Source organism: Chlorocebus sabaeus, chromosome 10, assembly GCF_047675955.1.
Source record: "Chlorocebus sabaeus isolate Y175 chromosome 10, mChlSab1.0.hap1, whole genome shotgun sequence".
NCBI classification, from domain to species: Eukaryota; Metazoa; Chordata; class Mammalia; order Primates; family Cercopithecidae; genus Chlorocebus; species Chlorocebus sabaeus.
The window spans coordinates 28,099,272-28,125,931 of NC_132913.1; the positions used below are offsets into that span (position 1 = coordinate 28,099,272).

Genomic DNA, 26,660 nt, shown 5'->3' on the forward strand with positions numbered 1-26,660 from the left:
TCAAATCTCTTTCCAGCTTTAATATTACAGTAGTATCCAGCATTTCCTCTTCTAAGCAATTGATTTATTTGCTGCCAGGTTATTTTTCTGACTACAGAGCTTTGAATCATGACCTTTACTTGCCCCAAAGTATTCAATAGCTTCTAGCCACCCAGAATGTGATGTCTAAATTTCTTAGTCTGCTTTTCCATATAGTGTGACTATAGCGACAGTACTTTCCCAGTCTTATTTCTCACTATTTTTAACCAAATGCTTTACACTTTAACCATATTAATATGTTTTCAGATTTCCAGATATTACCTGATCTTTCCACACTATAGGGAAACTATTTAGATTTCATAACCTACTCCCATCACCACTTGCCTGAATTTTATTCATAATAGGCTAGCTGATCAACATCATCCCTTCAACCACGAAAACCTAGTCATGTCTCTTGTTTATCCCAGCTGAAAAGAGTTTCTCCATCTGCCTAACTTAACAGAACTGTACCTGGTTGATCTCTTTTTACCTAATGTAATCATTACTTTGCTGATATATAACTACTTTCACATACGAGTTTTGATGGCAGGCTCCTTGCTTATTTGTCTTTTTGGCCCCTCTCCCCAGTTGTATACAACATTGCCTTCAACATAAATAGTTTTAATGAATTCCCCAGTTGTATACAACATTGCCTTCAACATAAATATTTTTAATGAATTCATGAATAAATTCATGAACTACACAATCTAAAATTTTAAGAGTATGTGAACTAAGCTAAAAAAAGTCAAATATGTCTATATTGAGGAGTATGTATTTAAATACATACTCAAGCAATCTTAATTTTTTTTTTCTTTTTTTTTTTTTTTTGAGATGGGGTTTTGCTCTTGTTGCCCAGGTTGCAATGTGCAATGTGCAAAGTGCAAGGTTTGGCTCACCAAAACCTCCGCCTCCCAAGTTCAAGCAATTCTCCTGCCTCAGCCTCCCGAGTAGCTGGGATCACAGGCATGCGCCACCATGTCTGGCTAATTTTTTGTATTTTTAGTAGAGATGGGGTTTCTCCATGTTGGTCATGCTGGTCTCGAACTCCCGACCTCAGGTGATCCACCCACCTCGGCCTCCAAAGTACTGAGTCTAATTAGGCACCCAATCTAATTCTAATTTTTTATTCTTAACATTTTTCTCCCACCAGATTGAACTTTCTAATTATCATCTTTATGTCTAAAAGAATACTCTTGTTTTTGGCTATCAATCACTAATTCCCACATTTGGTTGTTGCAGAGTGCTCTGGTAAACTCATCATAAGCGTATGGGGGGAAAAATAAAAATAATCATGTATTTAATATTTTTCTCTTTTTGGTAAAAATATTGAAATAATAAATTCTAGGTCTAACTTTTGTTTTTAAGTAAATCAGAACAAGTCCTCTGAGTATGTTTCTCAGGAAGTTTAATTTTCCAGTTCTGGGGTCTCTCATTTCTGGAACTGAGATTAATTGTAAAGGATATTCTGAAAAGCCCTTTATTGCCACAAAACTGATGCATGATAAACTGTAACTTTCAAATGCATTGTCGAGATCATAAGACAGACAGGAAAAACTCAACATGCTAACACACACTCACACGTTAGCTAAAACTATCAAGGAAGACAAAATGGGATTATAGAAGCAGGTGCAATCATAGAGGCAAACACTTGCACTGAGAATGGAGAGCTTCATGGAGTATGAATTGCTCAGTGTAAGAGGGTTCAGTCCTTAAACTTACAAAGAATGCGTGAGCTAAATAAGAGTGATCTTCTGGGTATAGACACACCCCAGTGGACTCATACTTCCCATTAAGTTCATCCTCAGAACAAAAAAATAATTAAAACACACACAAAGAAATGAGATATAAAAGAATAGTTAAAAGAAATATAAACAAAAGATCCGAGCCTCCAAAATCTACATATTCATAAATTATTATCTGTAGGATAAAGACAAGGTGAAATATCTTAATGGCATAAATGATGCTTTGGATAATAAGTGCAATGATTCCTTTTAAAAGATTCTCTTGGAAGCATGAATACCAAAAATAACTTGTGATATTAAAAAATATAATATAAAAAATAATTTTTGAATATGTTAAATAGCAGTTTAGGCACAGTTCAACTAGTGAACTAAAAAACAAATTGAAAGAAGTTAACAGAGTTAGCACAGAGAAACAAAGAAATTAAGTGAGTTAGAAGACAGAATGAATAGTCCAGCACATTTATTAGAGTCCAATACATAAATTAGAGTTTACAAAGTATAGAGTACAAAGACTGAGTTGGAGAAAACAGGATATTTGAGGATTTCTTTCCCCTGGACTGATGAAAGACAGGACCCCATAGAAGATATAACAACTCTAGGTAGCAAAATACAAATATTCTAATGAGGGAAAAGAAAAGATGTTATAAGCAGCTAGAGAGCAAAGAGACATCACCAAAAGAAGAATGACAATTAGAAAAACAAGGGGATTCCCAATAGCAATAGAGGAAGTCAAAAGATAGTGGGATACTATCTATCTACAAAGGAATGACAGAAAATAGCTCCCAACTTGGAGTTTTGTACTGAAGAAAATTATTTTCAAACTATTTGCTCCAAGCTACTTACAGCAAATAGCTCATGTGGGCAATATATACATTAAGAAGAGCTTGGTATTTCAGGACACGTAGAATGATAAGGCTGGCAAACTATTTCTACATCCCCTCAAGAATGCTTGAACCAAGGAGCTAGTGTTTGTCTCAGAAAATTAGCTGGGCATGGTGGGGGGTGCCTGTAATTCCAGCTACTCGGGCGGCTGAGGCAGGAAAATCGCTTGAACCCGGAAGGCGGAGTTTGCAGTGAGCCGAGAACGCGCCACTACACTCCAGCCTGGACAACAAGAGCAAAACTAAGAAAGGAAGAGAGAAGAGAGAAGAGAGACGAGAGAGAAGAGAGAAGGGGGGGGGGGGGGGGAGAGAGAGGAGAAAAGAAAGAAGAGAAAGAAAAGAAAAGACAAAAAGAAAATGGCCCACTTGAGAAGAAAATAATGGGAGATGATAGGCACAGTGAATTTCTTTGGGGCCCAATATTTGAAGCTGACCCCACATTAGATTTAGACTAAGGAAGATAAGAAAATAAAGTCTCTCAAGAAAAAGCCCAATAGAGAGAAGACAGTTAAGTGAGAAAATACGGAGTCCCACAGTGCAAGAAGTAAGAGAAAGGTTTCCACAGAGTCATTCATGGAATTTCTAAAAGATGAAAGGATGAAATAAAGTACAATTACTGGTGGGATTTGAGATCCTTTGATGAGTTCAGAAGCTAAATTTTCAAAAGTTCATCTCAAGTTTTTCTGCTAATAGAAAGATATATCCATCTTTAACAACGTTTCATTCTGGAAGAAATTGAAAGGCAACATTATTCAGCCCATGGGGTAAGTCAGAAATGGAATCATCCTCGAAAATACCTATTCCTCAAACTTTATTATGTCCAATTGATTGTTAAGTTCCTTTATGTTCTTACTCTTTGATATCTCTATAATTTGTCCATGTTCCTCCATCTGTGTTTTCCCCACTCTAGTCCCGGCTTCTGGTAACTCTTACTAGAGCCACTGTAACAGCCAACTAACCTGTCTCTCTCAGCGTTCACTGCTCATCTACCCCCAACTCGTAGAAGTCTCTACTAAACACAGTAAAGTGGCCTCTTCCAAAGGCAAAGCTCATCATGTAGTCACACCCTCCCTGAAGCACTTCCTTAATTACCATTATTTTCAGAATTAACATAAACATTAAAAACTTGTCTTATAAAGGTTGGCATAATTTGGTGTCTATTTTGTTAAATCTTTCAGCCTGTACAGATACATCCCTCTCATTCTGTGCTGCCTCATTCAGTATATCTTGATTCTCCTTAACTTCCTTACTATATAGAAAATGCTCAGGCCGGGCGCAGTGGCTCATGCCTGTAATCCTGGCACTTTGGGAGACAGAGGCGGGTGGATCACAAGGTCAGGAGTTTTAGACCAGCCTGGCCAACATAGTGAAACCCTGTCTCTACTAAATATACAAAAATTAGCCAGGTGTGGTGGTGTGCACCTATAATCTCAGCTACTTGGGAGGCTGAGGGAGGAGAACAGCTTGAACCCTGGAGGTAGAGTTTGCAGTGAGGCAAGATAGCACCACTGCATTCCATACTGGGACAGAGCGAGACTCCAACTCAAAAAAAAAAAAAAAAAAAAAAAAAAAATTCCAATATTTTTCAAAATGACTGAATGTGTAATTATTGCTCCTAATGAGTATATGTATTATTAGTGAGAAAACATTTTTGCTCAAATTTTGGTTGATAATTGTGAATACAGTCTGCTAACTAGACATAAGTCTTGATGATTTTCTCAATGATAAACTCACCAAATTACTGCTAGATACCAGTTCATAATTAAAGACAGAAAATTGTCTCCTTTTTTTTTTTTAAGATAAAACATCTTTTGATCTTTATAATTCAGAGCCTTTTAGGTAATATTAAATATTTATAATAAAGTACTTGAACATTTTTCTGTCAGACTTTGGTGAATTTCTTGAGGGAAGACCACCTAACTGATTGTCAATCTTGGGAGACATCTAATGTCCTTTACTTGAAGTTTCAAGGAATATAATGACATTTCATCAGTCATTGTTCTTATTTTTAATCCAGTCTAACAATGATTATCCAACCACATTTCCCCCTGCCCTTGTAAAAAATTCTGAACAAAGAGGAAATCTTTGCATTCGCTTTTTTATAAAGACTGCTGTTTTTCAGCAAGTTTGAAATAAATATTTGAACAAGCTTATAACCAAACCATTCAATAAATTTTATTAACAGTGCTAACCTGAGATCAGAAAAGAGCTAGCTTGAATACAACTGTATTTCAGTGGTCAAATACTCTCAGATCTATTAATGGTACTCAAGCTAGCCTTCTAGTATTGAAAAGGATTGTGAATAAAACCTGCACTTCCTATTGCCTTCTTTATGACATTTACCATTGCTCAAATATGTCTGACTTTAAATTTTCAATAGACTTTAAAGCATAGGTGTTTGATGCATCTATATGGATTGTTGATTACTCTTTTCTCCATCCCCTTCCCAATCCTTCTACCAAATTTAGGTTGAAGAGAAACTGTGTCTTTGGATATTCAGTCATGGCAAATAGTAAGTGCTCAATAAAGACACATTCAATAAGATAATAACTGACCCAGAAATCACAATATGCCAAACTTTAAGCAAGTATTAGGATAATTCAATACTAAAAATTTAGAACTCAACCATGACATGTACACATATGTCTCACTTCAGCTATGTTCTCTATGTTGGGACAAATTACTGCTATTTTTGTAATGGTTAAGTGAACAGCATTCTCTTAGAACCTATCATTCAACCTGCTGGGTCAGGAAATAGGAACAGTTTTCCTGTTTTATTTGTTTAGCCTAGATCTATAAAAATATATGCAAAGGGAAGTTGTTTATAAGCTTAAGTAAGGGAGGGAGGCTGGGCGTGGTGGCTCACGCCTGTAATCCCAGCACTTTGGGAGGCCAAAGTGGGTGGATCGCGAGGTCAGGAGTTCAAGACTAGCCTGGCCAAGATGCTGAAACCCCGTATCTACTAAAAAAAAAAAAAAAAAAAAAAAAAAATTAGCCATGTGTGGTGGTGGGTGCCTGTAATCCCAGCTACTTGGGAGGCTGAGGCAGAGAATTGCTTGAACCTGGGAGGTGGAGGTTGCAGTGAGCCAAGATCGTGTCACTGCACTGTAGCCTGGGTGACAAAGTGAGATTCTGTCTCAAAAAAAAAAAAAGATAAGCCAGTCCTTCCTAATATCCTATATTTTATCTATGCAAATGTAACTATTCCTCCATCAGCAAGAAAGAGGCTTTAAGTCTGTTTATTTAGACATGTAAATTTTTTAAAATTTTTATTTTTTTACTTTTTGGAGGGATGGAGTTTTGCTCTTCTTGCCCATGCTGGAGTCCAATGGTATGATCTTGGTTCATTGCAACCTCCGCCTCCCGGGTTCGAGTGATTCTCCTGCCTCACTCTCCCAGGTACCTGGGATTGCATGTGTGTGCCACCACGTTCGACTAATTTTATATTTTTAGTAGAGATAGGGTTTCACCATGTTGCTTCAGGCTAGTCTCAAACTCCTGACTCGGCCTCTCAAAGTGCTGAGATTACCGCCATGAGCCGCCGTGCCCAGCTGAGAAATCTAAATTTTTTTTTTTTTTTTTTTTTTTTTGAGACGGAGTCTCGCTCTGTCGCCCAGGCTGGAGTGCAGTGGCCGGATCTCAGCTCACTGCAAGCTCCGCCTCCCGGGTTCTCGCCATTCTCCTGCCTCAGCCTCCCGAGTAGCTGGGACTACAGGCGCCCGCCACCTCGGCCTGCTAGTTTTTTGTATTTCTTAGTAGAGACGGGGTTTCACCGTGTTAGCCAGGATGGTTTCGATCTCCTGACCTCGTGATCCGCCCGTCTCGGCCTCCCAAAGTGCTGGGATTACAGGCTTGAGCCACCGCGCCCGGCCGAGAAATCTAAATTTTAAGGTGATCTGTTCTGAAGTTTTTCTTCACATGAATGTAAATTTCCAATTATCAGTCTGCTGTGTGCAATTTAATTATAACATTCTACAATTGTAAGGATGTAGCATATTATTAAATATCTATTCAATTCTAACTTTCAATTAACAGCATAGAGTTGAGTAATAGAGAAATAATATAAAAGACTTGTGATTATTACAAATTGAATAACAAACATTTTTAAAGTTATAACATGTACAAATCTTTTACCTCTTGAAATAACAGTTTCTAACCCAGTTCCATTAATAAAAGCTCGTTTAATGGTTTGTGTTTTAATATCTGTCCAATATAAACGTTCCTCAGATGCATCGAAGTCTATCACAGTAACATCATCAATATCAGGAACTGTAAATGCCGTGATAAAGTTAAAATATGGATTGTCAATATCCACTCCTCTGATTTCAGAACGTCTTGCATAAAGAAGAAATTTTTTCATTTCTAAAAAAGAAATAGAAGTTATTTTTCTCTTATGAAGTTGGCAAGCTTGAAATAGTCTAGAAATTCTAAAATATTACTTGATTTAATACATGTTAACTCCTGAACATCATAATCAATACTTGATGGAAACAATGAAGTAACAATTTATCTATTTTAAATTAAGGTATTTAATAGAAACAAATGTAAAATGAGTTAGAAGCCTTACATCATCATTTTTCTTTGGCTAGAAACACCCAGATATTCTCAGTAATCAATTCTCAGTGACCTTAGAATTTCAAAGTTGCTAAACTACATAAACTCCAAGTGTCAAATACCATATTTGTACTTTGTACATAATTACAATATTGTATTCCATGGCAAGATTTTGAGGGACTCCAAGAACAGTTTTTCTATACTGTCTTTGAATAAGATAAAACTAAACATGCTATTAGAAATCTCATATATATTTTTCCTATAAAAATCAGGGCTCAAATAATTTAAAGCATGCTTTTAGTGTAATTTTTTGTAAATCTGTGGTAACTAACATTGTGAGCCATTATATCACTTTTACTTCCATAGATGCCTTCCTTGCACTACATTTGTAAAATATCAGAGCAAATAGAAATAGTAGTTACAGATATTCTGTTTTTTTTTTTTTTTGTCTTAGTTTATTGGTGTTGAGATATGTTATTATTATGTAAATTAATGCTACATGTACCTAAATGCCTGACTTAAATTTTGATATTTTTTTCTGTACTTAAAATTAAGTAATGTTTTGCAAATAAATACAATTATTAACAGAAAGCAAAAATTTTTATTCACAAAATTTATCTTTTTTAGTTCAAATGCATTGTTTAAATGTGTGGGTTTTTTTTTTTTTTAACAATTTTTTCCAAGTTATATATTTTACTTCACTTTTTCCCCTTTCGGGTTGATAATTCTCTACCAAATGATGCTAGAATGACTTTAGAAGAGCAGATTAAAGTTGTTAAGCACCTCTTTGTTATGCAGGTTACCTACATTATCATTTTCTGATAATGCATTTTCACTTAAAAATCTTCCTGTTTTGCGGAGATAAATTCTGCTAACGTATCAAATAAGAAAGTAGGAAGAAAAAAATGAGTAAGGTAATAAATAATGAAGTACAACATGTCACATATTTAAAGAATTTGCCAGTTTTCCCCAGAGCAGATGAATCATCAATAGTGGCTAGAAATAGCACCACCACCTAAAATATTTTTGAAAACAGAAAAAAAACTTCCTCTATTTTAATATGAGTAAAATCTGAATGCTAATATAATTTGAGAGAATTCAATTTTATTTTTATTTTTGATTAGAACTATAAGAAATTTACCATAGCAGGTCTTCTTGTCTGAAGAAAGCTTCATCAAGTGGGGGCATGCACATGCAGCGCTCCTATTGTGATTGATTAGACACATGTGAGAGCAGGGGCCTTTGCCGTCATTAGCTGCACAAGGATTGGGAGCTGTAATTACACAGTGAAATATGAACAGTGAAGAAGGAAGAATGTATTAGGGAACCTGTGAGGTTGACAGGGGTTATTCACCTAATGATTCAAAGTACAGTTTCCTACATAGAACCCATTAGTAGGGTGATTAATATGACAATAATAGACAATCATACACAGGAATTATATTAATAAAAACATTATTTCAAAGATAACTAAGAAAACGCCATCAATTCTCTCTCAGACAAATGGCATGCATCCTATTGCTTAGAGGTAGTGGCCGGGTGCAGTGGCTCACGCTTGTCATCCCAGCACTTTGGGAGGCCAAGGCAGACAGATCATGAGGTCAGGAGATCAAGACCATCCTGGCTAACACCGTGAAAACCCATCTCTACTAAAAATACAAAAAATTAGCTGAGCGTGGTGACACACACCTCTAGTCCCAGCTACTCAGGAGGCTGAGGCAGGAGAATCGCTTAAACCCGGGAGGCAGAGGTTACAGTTCTTGCCTTGGCACACCACTTTTAAATGCTTCCTAGGAAACTGCTGTTACATATATACCTTTCCTTCAAATGCGTACTCTTCTTCAGATGAGGCCTATGTGAAGAAATGTCTGTCTGTCTTCATGATTAAGTCATCTACTTCTTTGTTACTTTTTCTGTGTTAGCTAATTCCATGGCTAAGGATCGCTCCACTTGTACCTACTTACTCAATTCCCTTGTATAAATAAGTTATGATTTTTCAAATTGAGAACAGAATATTAAATTTTGCAGCTTAATGTCATTCTGTGATGGCATCGAATGTCTTGAGACATTTTGAATTTTATGTTTCTTGTTCTGTCATCGTGTCTTTTGGATAAGATTTTAATTTATCTAGTATCTTTAATCTTATTTTTCTAGAGCCTATCTAGTAGAAAAACGTCATTAGAACTAGGCTACTGAATTGAAGGCAGAAACGAGTTATTTTCGCAGCCCCATCAAGAAAATGTTAGCTTTCAACTCATGAGTGGTATCTTCCAACCATGTCCCCTTGCTCGAAGTAGTGATAGGGTTGACACATGCCCAAAATATGCCACCTTTGTCCACTGGAAAATGACAGAAGCAGGAAGGTGTCTGTGACCTCCCTCCACCCCTCTTTCCTGAAACAGGTCATGAAAACTAGAAAGGATTTTCTGACCTCCCCTGAAGCAGATTACAAACTCTCATGTAGAGGTGCCCTTCCTAAGCCCCGAGGAACAGGACATCCTTATGTCTGAAGACACAGGGACACAGAAAAGAATCTGAACAAACAGGCCTTGCTAATTTTTCCCCAGTTTATTACCATTAGATAATACCTCCTAGCATAAAACTACCCAGATTTTAACCATTTCTTCAGGTCTTTATTTCCTCAGAAAGCTCTTGTGTCATATAATACGTGTATTAAGTTTGTGTACTTTTCTTGTTAATCTGTCTTTCATTATAGACCTCAGCCATGAACCTGAGATGGATAGAGAAAAGAAATTTCCTCCCCCTTACAGAAGTCAATACCAGTCCTGTGGGGTTTTAAAACACAAAGAATACAAATCAAAGAGATAATAAAAGTGTAGAGGATATAAGATATGAACTGATTTGATAAATATTCAATGCAGTTTTTGGCAATTTTTAACATTCCTCACATCAAGATGATAAAAATAATAGTGTCTTTGTATTTGTTAAAAACAATAAATAAACAAATAAATAGAGGAAAATAAGAGACTCACAAACAACTCGTTCTCCTAAGAAAATTAAGAACAAAAGATACTAGAAAAGAGTAGAAGCTATTGTTCTAGAGATTCCTTTCTAGCGCAATTCCTTTATCACACAGAGTAAGTAGTTCTTTTTTTGTTCTTTGTTATCTTTCGATTTTCTGTTATAATAATTGAAGTCCCTAAGGAATCCCAAGTTAGAGAAGCAAGAAAGTAGGTGGGAAGGAAAGGCAGAAAGGTGTCGCAGGACAGGAGGAGGAGTGAGTAAGAGGCAGTGTTAAGTGTCATATATCAAGTCAAGGTTACCCAGTCAGGTAGATAGAAAGAGAAAACCCAAATTCCCCCATACCTGAAAAAATAAAATAAAGTAAAATGAGGAAGGAGAAAAGAAAAAAGAAAGAGGAGTAAAAGGGAAGAGCAGAAGGAAAAAGAAGTTTGTTCAAAAACACTAGCATAGGAACTGCTATTTCTCGGGAAAATTAAAAGCATAATCCATAACAGTCTAATGGTAGGTACTTGAATTTCACTTTGAGCATCATTATTTTTAGGCCAGAATCATACCAACTCTTCTCAACACCCTATAATTATGAAAAAAAAAAAAAAAAAAAAAAAACTTTTTAAAAGCAAAGATATTAAGTTTCTATGTACATACTAAAATAAAAAATTGCATTGACTTTGTAGCCCAATGTCTTATTAATAACACTGTAATGTATAATTCACAATATTTTGTGCTTCACAGAATGAAAAATCCACAAAGAATTCTTACTTTTCATTTTCATCTCTTCTCACTTTAAAGGATTCAACAATATTATTTCAAAGTTTCTTTCCAAACAAGTGCTTGAACACAGCTACCTATTCCAATTACCAAATTTAAAAATACTGTTCATAATACTCACATTTTTATAGAAAGCAGGGATTAGCAGATAGTAACCCATGAGACAAATCTGGTCCACTGACTGTTTTTGTAAATAAAGTTTTATTGAAACATAACCATGTGCATTGGTTTACATATTAGCCATGGTTGTTATCATACTGCAATAGTAGAATTGAACAGCTTCAATAAAGACCACATGGCCCACAAAGCTTTATAAGATATATCTATTATTATTAGATAGTAAGTAGCTATTTTATAAGAGACACTACTGCAAAACCCAGTAGGATTGCAGAGGCTGCAAACTTCTACCAAAGCCAAGCCTATTTCATCTATTTGTATCCAAAAGATGGAAAAGCCATTGATCAATGGAATGCTATAATAAATCTTAACAGATGAAATATAAATACAGCTGGGCAGACTGGGTTCACCAAATAACTCATATTGTCTAAACTCAAACTGACAAAATATAAAACCTTAGAGATACACCTGTAACACCCCCCACCTTTTATTTATGCATTGAATAAAACATTATGAAGCACGTAGTTGTTTAAAACACTGTGAAAAAAAAGCTGAGATATAATAATGGACGAGTTCTTACCCCAAGGTGCTTAAGTTTCTATACACTAACCCAGTACTCAATTCTCTTCCATTCTACGGTCACTGGCTCAATTTAGGTTTTCTCCATTTCCTGCATAGATTGTTACCTGAAACTCCTAACGAATCTTTGATATCTAGACTCCCTGCATTACATAGAGTTATCTTTTTAGAACACATACTTGATCATATCTGGTTTAGAAATTTAGGGCCAGGCATATCAATAATCCCAGAACTTTGGGAGGCTGAAGCGGGAGGATTGCTTAAGTCCAGCAGATAGAGACCAGCCTGGGCAAGACAGGTAGGTCCCATCTCTACTGGGAAAAAAAAAAAAAAAAAAGATTGACTTCCCACAGTCTACCTCACAAAGTGTCAGCCTTATCTCCTACTATTAATATTTCCCCCTAAGACTCCTCAGCACTAGTCAGACTGGTTTCCCTGCTACTACCATTTACCCTCCGGATCTTTATTCTGATCCACTCTCTGTTTACTTTTGTTAAAGAAGTGATCAAGGCCAGGTGTGGTGACTCACATCTGTAATCCCTGTGCTTTGGGAGGCCAAGATAAGAGGATCCCTTGAGCCCAGGATTTTGAGGCTGCAGTGAGCTATGATCATACCACTGCACTCCAGCCTGACCCACAGAGCAAGACTGTCTCTAAAAGCAAGTAAAGAAAAAACAAAACAGAAGTCATCAACCTTCCAAACACACAAAATTTGTACTCCAAAGCATTTTTTTATTTCTTTTTCACTGCCATATTTAATCGTTTCTCAAGTATTGTACAGATTTTGTCTAATATGTGTTTCCTTTCTTTTTACCTCTACTCTTCCAACATATTTCCAAATTCATTTCCTCACCTTTGAATGACTGCTATGGCTATGTAACTGGTACGTCGTGATACTGTCCCAGATATACCCACCTCTCTTTCTAAAACACGAATCTATCTTCCAAGCCTCATCTACCACTTTCCTTCTACATACACATTGTGTACACACTAAAAGGTATTTCTCATTATTCCCTGAATACCTATAGTTTATTATTTTCCACCTCCACATGATGTACTTTTCTTGCCCTAGAATTTCATCATCGGTATCTTTACATTAACCATCCTTCTTGTCCCAGCTCAAATCATTTTTCTGCCATGAAACATTTTCTAATGAAGCCAGCTAATGCTGATTTATTTCATCATGAAATATTGGTTGTAATCATTGCTTTTACAAGGCGATTAGACAATTCATTGCTTGCTGTCCTATTTTCTAGTTAGTGACATTTGTTCATATATTTTGTATTAGTATGTGTTGGACTTTCTAGCTAAACCAGTGGTTGGCAAGGTTTTTCTATTAAAGGCCAGATGGTAGATATTTGGACTTTTGCAAGCTTTATGTTTTCCATAGTAATTATTCAACTCTGCTACTGTAACACAAAAGCAGCCATAAAACAATAGGTGAATGAAGAGGTGTGACTGTGTGAAAATAAAACTTTATTTACAAAACAGAGGGCTGAATTTAGCCTGAGGGTTGTAGTTTGTCACTCTCTGAGCTAGAGACGTGATATGCTGGCAAGAACTAAGACATATATATATATGTCTTAGTATATATGTATATGTATACACATACACACACACACACATTGTTTTTTTCCTAAAATTTTTATGGTATCTATTCTTGTGTTAGAGGTAGAGACATTTGGATTCATATTCATGTACATAAATGTATATGGGTATATATTCTAAAACTTCAGCAATCTAAAAATCTAGGAAGTTAATCTTCTAGAGCACATCATAGCTGCAGGTGAAAAGATTAAATAATGCACAACTACAATACTTTATAGGAGAAACATGTTAATTGTGCAATCACCCAAGACTGATGTGCGCTCTGGGAAGAAAAATAATATCATTAAATATAATTTCACATATGATTCAAACTGTATTTAATTATAGTCCATTTATCACCAGGGGAAAAGGAAAAAAAAAGTTTTAAATCCAAACAACTAGTTTTTCCAATAAGTTCAAAATACACATAAATGTTCATGCAGTATAAAATATGTATAGCTGTTTACCTAACAAAACCATGCTCAAAGCAGAATGCCAGGGTCCAATTTGTTAGGTAGAGAAAGATTTTTCTCCCTCCCATGTAGTCATTTTTGATAGTAACTAATATTCATCCTATTAATGAACCTTATGTGCACGAAAACAATTACTATTGTAATAAAATAATGTTTATTAGTAATTTTCCCTTAGGAAAGGACTTAATAGTTTTAAAGAAAGGAATTTTCAGAAGTGCTTTGCAATGAAACACTGATCTCAAATCCTATTTTCCGTACGACAAACATCTTTAAGTGATAAGGTTAACATTTCACATTGAAGAATTTAAGTGAATTCCTAATTTAAAATATATACACATAAAATATGTGCAAGTAAAGCATGCTTTACTTTCACCAGATTCTAACAGTACTATTTATGAGGGAGCTGCTTTCCTCCAATTATGTCATACTTTATGAATTAATTTTATGCTGTACTCTATAAAGTAGAATATATATAGGATGTCTAAAAATTGTATCTTATCTTTTACAGGTATCTCTACAGAGAGAATTTTTAAAAACCACAAAAAAAAATTTCCATCTGTATGCAGGTTTTGGTGTAAAAAGACGGAAATATATATGTAATATAACGTTACATTTATAGGAGAAATGTGTCTTAAAATACCAACTAACTTTCAGTCGTTCTAAAGAGATGGCATGTCTTTCTGGTATCTTAATTTATTCTCTGTTAATGTCACTTGTTATATGCTTTGAAAGAAAAAAAAAAAAACATGTCAGGGAAGTTCCTATTTTTACAATGATTCTGTATTCACAGTATTTTAAAAAAAAAACATCTAGGACAGCGGTTCTCAATCAGTGGTGATGGTGGTGATTTTACCTCCCAAGAAACATTTGGAAATAAATTGAGACATTTTTGGTTGTTATGACTTGGAATACTGTTGGCATCTTAGTGAAAAGAGGTGAAGGATCTAATAAACATTATATAATTCACAGGAAGTGTAGCTGAGAACTCTCTAGCCCACAACTAACAAAGAATTGTCTGGCCCAACATGTGCGAAGTGCATATATGGAGAAGCCCTGATTTTGGAATAGAACTAGGGATTCTGAATTTTAAAATAGGATACATGTTAGATCAAATAAATCTCATACCGATAGTATATATGAAATAAGGAGACACTAGATACGAGTAAACAGTGGGGAGAATAATACAATGTATTATGTATGTATGTATGTACGTGTGTATGTAACCTCTATCCTATATGTTATCAATTCTGCTAAAAATATATATTATATGTATTATTTTACATATAATATATATTTTATATTTAGAGAGAGAGAGAGAGGAAAGAGAAAGAGCAATTTAATTTATATGACAAGTAGTTAGATCTTTCTTTTACTGTTTAAGTTCCAGGGTACATGTGCAGGATGTGTAGGTTTGTTACACAGGTAAACATGCATCATGGTAGTTTGCTTCACAGATCAACCCATCACCTAGGTTTTAAGCCCAGTATCCATTAGCGATTCTTCCTGACGCTCTCTCTCCCCCATCCCCACCCCTCGGCAGGCCCCAGTGTGTGTTGTTCCCCACCATGTGTCCATGTGTTCTCAACGTTCAGCTCCCACTTATAAATGAGAATATGTGGTGTTTAGTTTTCTGTTCCTGCTTTAGTTTGCTGAGAATAATGGCTTTCAGCTCCATTCATGTCCCTGCAGAGAGCGTAATATCATTCATTTTTATGGCTACATAGTATTCCATGGTGTATATGTACCACATTGTCTTTATCCAGTCTACTTAGATTTTATTTTTTTCTGAAAAGATAGAGTTTCATTATGTTGACCAGGCTGGTCTTGAACTTGTGAGCTCAAATGATTTGCCTGCTTCAGCCTCCCAAAGTGCTGGGATTGCCAGTGTCAGCCACCGGGACTGGCCTAGATCTTAACACAGTAGTGAATTGTGGAAGCAAATAATTTAAGCAACCTGCAAATGTTTGAGATTCACCTCCACCATGCTGAAACATGTCTTTCAGGGTATTTCTTTTTGACAAAGAAGAAGAAGAAGAAAAAAAAAAAAACCCTTTTATTAATCATGTGAAAAATATTCCACATAATTCTAACTGAAAATATTAATAATACAATATGAAATCCCTCATCCTTCAGGTATTGTAAGTGATACTTTGTCCTCTAAGGAGCGAATTAGTAAGGGAGTATCACTCATATTCTTAAAATATAACATTGTTTTTTACTGTGAAATAAGATTATCCTGTTTTCTTATAGATGTTGTCAAGAAAAGTTTAATTTTCTATAGAAATGTTTTTCTGATGCAATTGGAGCCACTTAAATCATTTCGATGTTAAACTTACTTTTTGAGAAACAGCTTGCAATGTTCCTATAATGGACGGTGGGATTTAAAAAAAAAAGATTTTAAAAGTTAAAGAAATAGTAATTTATTTTATCATATTATGCTAGAAAATGTGCCAAGTGTTTTATAAGCATTATTTTATTTATTTCTCTCAATGGTCACCTTTGTTTATGAAAATAAATTGCCTTCATCTTGCACAGGCTAAACTTAACTTTGAGAAGGTAAAAAAGATTAAGTCAAGATCACACAAATATTAAAAGGAGAACAGAAAGATTCAGGTTCCAGAGTCCAGGTTTTAACCACTACACTATAATACACAGCCTCTCTACGTGAAACAATTCATTCTGATTCATTCACTCATTCATTCATGGGCCAATTCATGGACGTCTTATAAAACAGGGATGCAAAGTGGAGACTGAGTTAGAGTATAATTGGTATAACTATATTTAATCGAATTATTGTTGTAACTATGGAGAAACCTCTCAATGTCTTACTCATTCTCTCTTTTTCTGGGTTTTGATTCTTTTTTAAAAGGATGTCATATTATTATCTAAAACAGTTTGTATATTTACTAGTTGCTATGGTTTTCAAAATAAAATTTAAAAGGAGCAGATGAGTCAGTAGTCTGACTTTGAAAGTAAACTAAAATGTTTTTGCAAAAATAGTACTACTTTTATCAACAAATGCTTAAGACCCCTTTAAACCAAGTTCTGTTTACATGAAAAATAAGTTTCTACAAAAAGAGAAAAACATCTTACAATTGGTGAAAGTCTAACAGATAAAGGGTTTGCAACACTATAATTAAAGTAACAATCACATTCTTGATTTTTTTAATTCCAATTAGAGCAGCTAAGAAAAGAAACACAAAACAGAAAAACCCAGGGTGGTAGATTCTTGCTGGGTTTATGAGAAAATTTAACCCCGCACCTGGAGTGGTGATGAAGAAAACACCTTTGGGCTGAGCGGGCACACAGAGAAGAATGACATGGCAGATGGGTGGTAGAGAAAGAAGTATACAAAAGAAGAGTTACATTTCACTTTTTCCATGCTTACAAACAACTCCCTTACAGGGCGGGGGAGGAGAGTTTGGTGTCAATGTGTAAAACAACATAAGAGAATTGTGCATCTCTCTCTCTCTCTCTCTCTCTCTAATCTAATCTATTTAATTTACTTAACAAATACTTATAAAGTGCTTAGTGCTTGCCAGGTATCTTCTAACTGCTTAAAAGAGACTAATGTGACTGGGCGCAGTGGTTCACGCGTGTAATCCTAGCACTTTGGGAAGCTGAGGAGGGCACATCATCTGAGATCAGGAGTTCAGTATCAGTCTGGCCAACACAGGAAAACCTCATCTCTACTAAAAATACAGAAATTAGCTGGACACGGTGGTATGTGCCTGTAATCCAAGCTACTTAGGAGGCTGAGGCTGGAGAATCGCTTGAACCCGGGAGGGGGAGGTTGCAGTAAGCCAAGATCCTGCCACTGCACTCCAGCCTGGGAAACAGAGAGAGATTCCATCTCAACAACAACAAAAAAGAGAGAGAGACTAATGCATGTAATCTTTATAACAATTCCATGTTACAGATTTACAAACAGGCAAACAAACAAATACTAACATAGAGAAACAAACTAATACTCATGCACTAGAAGTCAGGATATGACAAGTTTGGAATTTGAACCCAAGCAATCTGGCTCTAGACTAAGCTGACTGCTGTGAAGGTATTTTTGGGGAATTTACTGTTTGACTGAACAATATAGTCCTATTTAGTAAATTATATTTTGTAGTAAAAAGAGTTGAAAGTTATACTAATATCTAATGCCAGACATATTTAGGATCACGAGGACATATGCAAACAAAGCCACCGAAATTGCTCTCACTAAAATTATCACTGACCTTCTTTCAGGTTGCCAAATCCAGTGAATGCATTTATGTCTTTATTTTTATTTTTCTACAAAAGCAAATACTGTTGGCTAGTGTTAGCTTGAAACTTTTCCCTTCGTGTGTGTGCGTGTGTGTGTGTGTGTGTGTGTGTAGCACGCATGCGCAAGCTTTCCCTTTTTGTCCTGAAATCTGTTGGTGCCCTTTTCCGCGCATTCTTCTTTCCCTTCCTTTTTAGTGTTGGAGTTCTCCAAGGCTCTATCCTTGCCCTTTTCTATTTTCTGTAATACTCCTGAGAAATTGTTGGGAACAGGCCCCCCAAAATCTGGCCATAAACTGTCCCCGAAACTGGCCATAAACGAAACCTCTGCAGCACAGTGACGTGTTCATGATGGCCATAACACCCACGCTGGAAGGTTGTGGGTTTACCTGAATGAGGGCAAGAAACACCTGGCCCACCCAGGGCGGAAAACCGCTTAAAGGCAGTCTTAAACCACAAACAATAGCATGAGCAATCTGTGCCTTAAGAACATGCTCCTGCTGCAGATAACTAGCCAGAGCCCATCCCTTTATTTCGGCCCATCCCTTTATTTTCCATAAGGGATACTTTTATTTAATCTAATATCTATAGAAACAATACTAATGACTGGCTTGCTGTTAATAAATACGTGGGTAAGTCTCTGTTCAGGGCTTTCAGCTCTGAAGGTTGTGAGACCCCCGATTTCCCACTTCACACCTCTGTATTTCTGTGTGTGTGTCTTTAATTCCTCTAACACTGCTGGGTTAGGGTCTCCCCGACCGAGCTGGTCTAGGCAAGAAATCTTAACTACATTTTGCCTTCAATCTACAATTGAATAACTACGAATGTTCTAGTTTTAGCCCAAAGCTTCCTTCCTTTTCAGCCCTAAATATTCAACTGTATCCCAGAAGTATCTCAAATTCAGCACATTCCAAAGTTTAATTTTTCAGCTAATCCTTTAAATCAAGTGTCTGCAAATGATGGCCTAAAGGCTAATACTGGCTAGTGAGCAACTTGTTTATACGGTTGGAAAAAAACCCAAATGAAGAATACTATTTCATGGCACATAAAACTTGTATGAAATTCAAATTTTGGTGTCTAGAAATTAAGTTTTATTGGCACACAGCCACACTTACTCATTTCCCATATGACTGCTTTCACATTACAACTGCAGCAGGGTAACTGCAACAGAGAACACACGGCCCACAAGTCCTAAAATATTCATTAATATTATTTGGTCTTTCACAAAATACATTTGCTGACCACCTCTCTTAAAGCCATCCCATATTATTCTTCCTTTCCCCAGGTTCCCCACTCAAATCTCTATCACTACTTTTTATTGATTTCACCTCTAAGTATATCTCAACAGAGACCGTTTCACCTACAAGCATCTACCAGATTTTGACATCAGCCACCTCCTGATCTACTAAAGTAACTTCCTGTGATGGTTATCTTTATATGTAAACTTGACTAGTCTAGAGAATGTCTAGATAGCTGGCAAATAATTATTTCTGGGTGTATTTCTGGAAGAGATGAGTATTTGCATTAGTATACTGGGTTAAAAAGTTCCTGCCCTTGCCAGTACAGGGAAGCATCATCCAATCTGTCGAAGGCCTAAATAGAATAAAAAGGTAGAGGAAAGGCAAGTTTGTTTCCTGTTTGAGCTGGGATATATATCTTATCCCACACTCCATCATTGGCACTTCTGGTTCCCGGACCTGTGAACTCCTGGAACTGGACTTATACCATTACCCACCTACCCTTCCTGGTTTTTAGGCTTTAAGATTTGGATTGAGTTACACCATTGGTTTTCCTGGTTCTCCTGTTCACCTACAGTAGATTGTGGAACTTCTTGTCCTCCATAAGCATATGAGTTAACTTCTATAATCTCTCTCTCTATCTCTCTGTGGGGGTGTGTGTGTAACATATATATACACACATACATATATATTCTATACATACATATACATACACACACATATACACTTCAATCCTGTCTCTCCAATCAATCCTTTACAAATTTCTATCATGCAAATCTATTCTTTTTACTCCTTTGACCATATTCTTTTAAATTTTTTTTTCCTTTTCTTAGAGGAATGGTTCTTAAGTCAGCATCATGTCCCCTGGGAATTTGTTAAAGATGCAAAATGTCAAACCCCACCCAAGACCTACCGAATCAGAATCTCTGGGTAACACCCACCAATATGTGTTTTAATAAGCCCTCCATTAATTTTAATGCACACTTATGTTTAACATCATTGGAACCATTTATCCCGGAGGAAAAAACTGTGTATTTCTTTGTAGGGATATTATTTGAGTGTGAGCATGATCTGACCCCTGCCCAATCTTGTCTCTGATTTACTCTTTCCTTACTTGTAGCTGTTTCGATCTGCAAATGTGGAAATAAAACCCCTCCAAGTTAGTAATTTGCCTCAGGTAACATGGCTAGTGAGTGACATGAGGGAAGAATTAAACTTAGCTAATTCCAAGGTTTGTTTTGTTTTGTTTTTAGTACCACACCCTGCTACTTTTTAAAATACATTCACTATACTCTTACATTCAAAATCCATCTATCATAACAATGTTTGTATTTATCCTAATTGTTAATTTAGTTTGTTCCTCCTCTTAGACTATAAACTCCAGGAAGGTAAGGAAGTTTGTCCAAGGAGAATGTCAATAAAACATGACTCTCTACTGCCATCTGGTGATAAGATGCAACAATTCCAAGAGGAATATATGTGCATTGAATGTCTTCTGCCTGTAGAGTGTAGTGATTAAGACAAAAGCTTTGGCTTCAGACTTCCATTCAGATAACAGAATGATTATCCCCTGGCTGTTAGATCTTGAGTAATTTACTTAGTATTTCTCTATCTTAGGTTCCTCATCTGTAAAACTGGGCTGCTAACAATATTTCTCATTGATATGAAAAATTGATATCTCATGAAATACAATGATAATCAAGTTAGCTATTATTATTATAATTATCAATATTGTTATAAAGGACTTAGCTAGACTGTATAGTTGGCACAAAGAAATAAATGAAACACTGTTCCTTAAGTATTTTATAATCTAGGTGAGTAGGTAAGACAGGGTTAGGAAACAATTAATGAATAAATAAATAAATAACCATAAAAGCTTTAAATGCTGAATCCTTATGGTGTTAACTATTAATGTAGAGAACGTAAAATTTGAGCTAGTATAAGAATTTATAATTGGTATGTGTGAGAAGAAGTCTCAGATGGAGAACAGTTCCTGCAAGTCTTTGCACACATTGAGACTAACACCTGTAAAGTACTAATAAAAATGATATACTTGGGTAACCCGCTCAGGTCCCCTTCCATGCTGGGGAAGCTTTGTTCCTTTGCTCTTTGCAATAAATTTTGCTGCTGCTCAAAAAAAAAAAAAAAGATATAACTGCACACTTATATTACAAAGTCATAATCACAAAACCATTTTTATTTAATGCTTCATTATATAATCTCAGATCTCATTATCCAAACAAAACCTAACACATGACCCAAAAAGTGTTTATTGTAAATGAGTTTTGTTGTCATTGTTTTTTAATATACCTAAAAATTAATATTTGTATTTACTGATAAAATATAGATTAGATTACTTCATAAATGTGAATTATATATTTTCAGCTTAAAGAAAAACCTACATTGTGTTAAATGGTGATTAAACTCAACATTTGCGAGATCCTATGATTTAGACACATGATCTCCAGTTTGAAAAAGCAAGTACAGAGAGGTTAAATAACTTGCCAATAATGTCCAATAACACATTAATAGCTAAGACTTATGAATCTGAAATAAAACTATGCCAATGATGAAGGGTACATCATGCAATTAATAAATCATATGTTTAGGATTTGAACCCAGGCCTTGCCATTAACTCTAAGCTTGGCTCCCTCATGCTGTAATTTTTTAAATTAATTTTTAAAATATTCACTATTGCTCCTTCATATTGCATACGTTTCAGCTTTGGTTTGTTTCTTCCTAATCCCATATAACAACAACATTAAAAACCAAAGCAATCTAAAATGTATTTCTAAAATATTCTGCTTAAATATCCAATAACCAATTTGGAATTTTGTGTGCATAATGAATGCTTACTCGTAAGAAAACTGGTGCTAAAACTTTTATTAATTTCCTACTTGGAGGATTAGATAACGTCAAATAGTATTTGTAACCTTTGTTTCTTTAATTTGTGAAAGATATATTTCAATTTTATAGTACTGAATGTCATGTATTTTTAAAATGTATTATTTTTTTCATGAACATCATGTTATTATTCACCAGAAAATGGGCTATTATTATTGTATTTGTGTTAATGCTGAGCCTTTGTCACCATTTTCATTTTAATTCTATCCTTGGTAATAAAATAGTCGATATGTTCCTGCATCTTTTTTCCCTAGCAGTGGAAGTGTTACTTCACTGAAGCAGATAAATAGGACAGATAATGATTATTATAAGCTCAGTGATCCTTATAATGGGGAAAAGTAGAATGTTCTCCGATCACTCTCAAAATTGGAAACTGACTGAATTTCATTTAGGAAACAGCAAGTTCTTTTCGTAGGTGATATTCTCTAAATGTATTTAAAGACTAGAATACTTGCCCTGAATCCTGGGAAAATATGTTAAATTAGATCTACATAGTAAAATCTTGCTTATCTTAAGTAAAGAGGAAAAATCATATATCAATCATATTTTGAGTTAAGTAAAAAAGTCAAGGATGCCTCCCCCCACCAAAAAATGACAATGAATGTCTCATTTATTTTCTATATATGCACAAATGTCAGGAAAGTTTGAGAGTATCACGGTTCTTCCTGTTCTATGAATTTACTAAGGGTCATGCCAATGTAGGCAATTTAGACAGTGCAGTTAGTAAATGAAAGACATTGATCCTATTTTGGGTGAGAAGGAATGATGCAATACATAGATGAAGGCCATTTTTCATGGTCCAGTCCATTTAGATTGTGCCGAACATACAATTTATAATTACTACAAAATGCCAAACAATCTGAGGGACAAAAATACAGTTGTGTAAATAATTTTACACTTGAAATAATCAAAACCATTCATATCTTATAAGTGATTGCCATCTACAGTGTTTGCTTACAGCTAGGCATTCCTCTGTTGAAGAGGAAGCTTCTAGAGAAGAGTATGTTTTTCATTATACTAGTGGCACATTGCTGGTCAGAATAATAACTTCTTGCCTTATTTAAATTTAGTTAAATTCAATATATCTATTAAATCCTTATTAAATGCAACAATGACTAATCTATATACTTTTTTTCTGTATTGTCCTCATGCTTTTTAGCTTATAAGGTGAAAGAAATCAAGAGTAGAAGAAAAAAATTAAAGTTATTGCTCACCTATGCAAGCAGTATGTATAGAAACCAGTATGTATAGCAAAGAAAGATCAATTACATAAGAAAATAGAAACTGAGAAATTGAGAGTATCTGGGAAAATAACTAGATTCAATCAGATTGCCAGAGAAAGGACACTGAAAATTTTGCAGATGAGACTTTGGTAGAAGAAATAGCATCAAGGGAGGATAAAGGTCACATACTGAAGAAAGACAAAGAATAGCCATGTGATATTGTCAACCAGAGAGGTAACTGGTTTTAGTCAAGTTTAAACGATACTATAATACAAATTTAAAATATAAGGCTCAGTGTGTGGAACAAATGCCCTACATGCCAATGAGTTAGAAGATCTTATTCCACACTGAAAAAGAAAGAGAAGGAGAAAATGCAAGAGAGAGTTTGTCATCTAAGAATCGTGAACCTAAAATGAAGATATGCTAATGAAGGGGACATTGTTTGCATTCAAATGAGATTTCCACCAGTTATGTCACATATAATGGGGAAAAAGTATAAAAGGATGAGCTGATGTTACACCAAATGGTCATGGTATCACAGTAGGGGAAAAAGTAAGAATTAGGATAGTAACATTTGGCAAAGATTGAGTGGAGGAAACAGAATCATGAAACCAAGATGGCGTTCACTGTTGAACCAAAAGCTGAAAAACATGGGGAGAGGTAACACATATGTGCCTGTGAACTCACTTCTCTTAAAATAGAGGAACTCAAGCAAATGGTTCACCTTTTCTCATGTACCACCCCGTCTCCTCCCAATATGCTACATGGCAATAATCTAAAAATTAGGCGACTTAGTTTAAAATAAACATATAGGGGCATCTTACTAATTAATATGCCCCTAAATATTTATATGTAAAGAAAATAAAAAGCAAAATAAAAAAATTCTAAACTAGTTAAAATAAAGGTTAAAACCACTTCCCTCATACAGTATGCATAAAATGTCAATAACTTTTAACTTACAGAAGATTATTTTATAGTTCAAATATTACATTATCAAGATGATAATACTTTCTGGGTGGTTAATCCATAAATGAACAAGCACTTACCCTGTGGCTGGCGACTGGGATGGTATATCTGAAGGTCAAACGGCTGTGCACTTGTTTTCTGAATCACACTGACATTCTGCCCTGTCCACTTATTGGCTTTGGACAATGTGTTGGTCCTCCAGTCTGTCCAGTAGACTTCACTCCCATATAGAGACACAGCAAAGGGATGAGAAAGGTATTCATGACCTCGGATGATTTCTATCATGTTTGTTCCATCATAGAGGGCTGAATAAATAGCATCTGACCTGCAGGAAGATAAATACATGGGTAGTTTGTCAAAACTCATTCAACTAGTCCAGAGACATAATCATATAACTCAGCTAAATGACAAAAAAAAAAAAGGTATTTTATTAATATTTTTATGGGTCTGTATCTGATTTGGGAAAAGCAAAAAAAAAAAAAAAAAAAAAAAAAAAAACCCACCTCCAATTTTAATATATGTATACATGATACTGACATGTTAGGAAATTTTCCAGTGTTGTAAATATTATCTGAGGAAATAAAAAACAAAATCCAGAAAAGAGATAATTTTTTAAACCTGGCATCTGTCCACACTATCCTTTTCTCAAAGTGGTCCACAGTTAGTCCATTAGGCCAAGCCCCAGTTTTCATGTCTTTGTAGATGGTTTTTCTTGCAGCACCACTCATAGAGGCAGATTCAATGCGAGGAAAATTTGCATCCCAGTCTGTCCAGAAAAGAATTCTTAAAAAAAAAGAAATAATGCTATTGTTTCAGTCATTCATTTCACAGATATTTATTGAGTGTCTACTATGTGCTAGGCACTGCATAGGTGTTCAGTCACAACAGAAACAGATGTATTATATACCCTTATGGAGCTTATGGTCCAGTGGAGGAGTCAGACTAAATAAGTGCATAAATATATAATGATGACTCATGAAATATTTTGAAAAAAAAAATTACTATGAGAGAGAATAGCAGGTGACTGACCTACTTAGAGAAGGTGATCAGAAGAAAAGCACTTTGAAGAGTGACATTTATACTGAAACTGAAGAACGAGATGGGCAGTATAAAGAGCATGGTAAGTAGAATAAACAACATATGCTAAGGCCCTAACAGGGAAAAGAATGTGGGCTACTTGAGGAACAGAAATAAGGTCAATGCATTGGAAGTATAGTGAGTGAGGAGGAGAGGGGAGGAATAGGAAGTCAAAAAGGTGATATTATGGGTCTTGTAGGGTAAGATAATTATTTTGGATTTTATATTAAGGGAATAAGAAGTGCATGGACCTTTGGTGGCTTTTAAGCAGAGGAGAAATGTTATTCTGTATATTTAGTAAATATATACAGCCATAGTGACAGTGACAGGAGACAGACAAATTCCCAGGCAGCCACAAATGGGTCCCCTGTGAAACTCAACCTTCAAGCCAGGGCAGTCTAAAGCCTGAAAACTGGGCTACCAGTTCTGGATCGAATCCATGAACCAGAGTGAGAACTTCCATCCATATCTTATCCACTCTCTCTTAATTGGTTCTTTCTGAATGATGCCTTTAGCCTATTGAATGATTCCTTTTCCAAGCCCACTCATAAACCAATTAGCAAGCATTGCCCCATTTGAAGCCCATAAAAACCCCCAGCTCAGCCTCAGAGAAGGCTACCCACTTTCAAGTCCCCTCTCGCTGTTGAGAGCTTTTCTTTCACTCAATAAATTTTATTCTGCCTTACTCCCTCTCCAGTATCCATGTACCTTATTCCTTTTGGCCATGGGACAAGAACCAGGAGTCACTGAACTGCAGGAGTGAAAGAGCTATAATGCTCCTGCTTGCCAAGTTACATGTGGCAGGAGGAAAAGAGCTGTAACACTCCTGCCTGCTGAATTAGGGGAATAAAAAACCCACAACAATAGTGATGAGACAGTATATCTGTCTAATCAGTATGTACACAGGATATACTGTACCAAACACAGATACACTGTCTAATCAATGTGGCTATTATACAGAGAATAGTAGTGAGGCAAGAGTATGAGCATGTTAAGTGGTTATATAAAAGACCAGAAAAGATGATAGTGGTCTAGAATATGGTGGTGGCAATAAAGGAGAGAAGTGAGTTGATTCAAGATATAATGTGAAGGTAGAATTGTCAGGACTAGCTGATAGACTGGGTGTAAGAAATGAGGTAAGGAACAGAATCTCAGGACACTGTCCGTTTCTTGTTTCAGTAATCTCAGATTGAGGGAAGGATACGGTGTACAGGGATTCCATTAAGTGAAAGGGAAAAATGGAAGAGGAATAAATTTCAAGAGCTTAGAATTGAGTGTTGATAGGTGTAGACAG

The 26,660-nt window shown here is 35.6% G+C and overlaps 1 protein-coding gene across 1 annotated transcript in view; it reads right to left on the bottom strand.

Moving 5' to 3' along the window:
• The window catches only part of LRP1B (LDL receptor related protein 1B), a 1,897,925-nt gene that overhangs the window by 607,415 nt on the left and 1,263,850 nt on the right, over positions 1–26,660 (bottom strand). Inside the window, exons 26-29 of the mRNA XM_073019651.1 lie at positions 24,908–25,072; positions 24,370–24,614; positions 8,337–8,468; positions 6,776–7,003 (exon numbers count right to left, since the gene is read on the bottom strand). Of these exons, the coding sequence (XP_072875752.1) occupies positions 6,776–7,003; positions 8,337–8,468; positions 24,370–24,614; positions 24,908–25,072 (770 nt within the window). The remainder of the gene's footprint in view (positions 1–6,775; positions 7,004–8,336; positions 8,469–24,369; positions 24,615–24,907; positions 25,073–26,660) is intronic.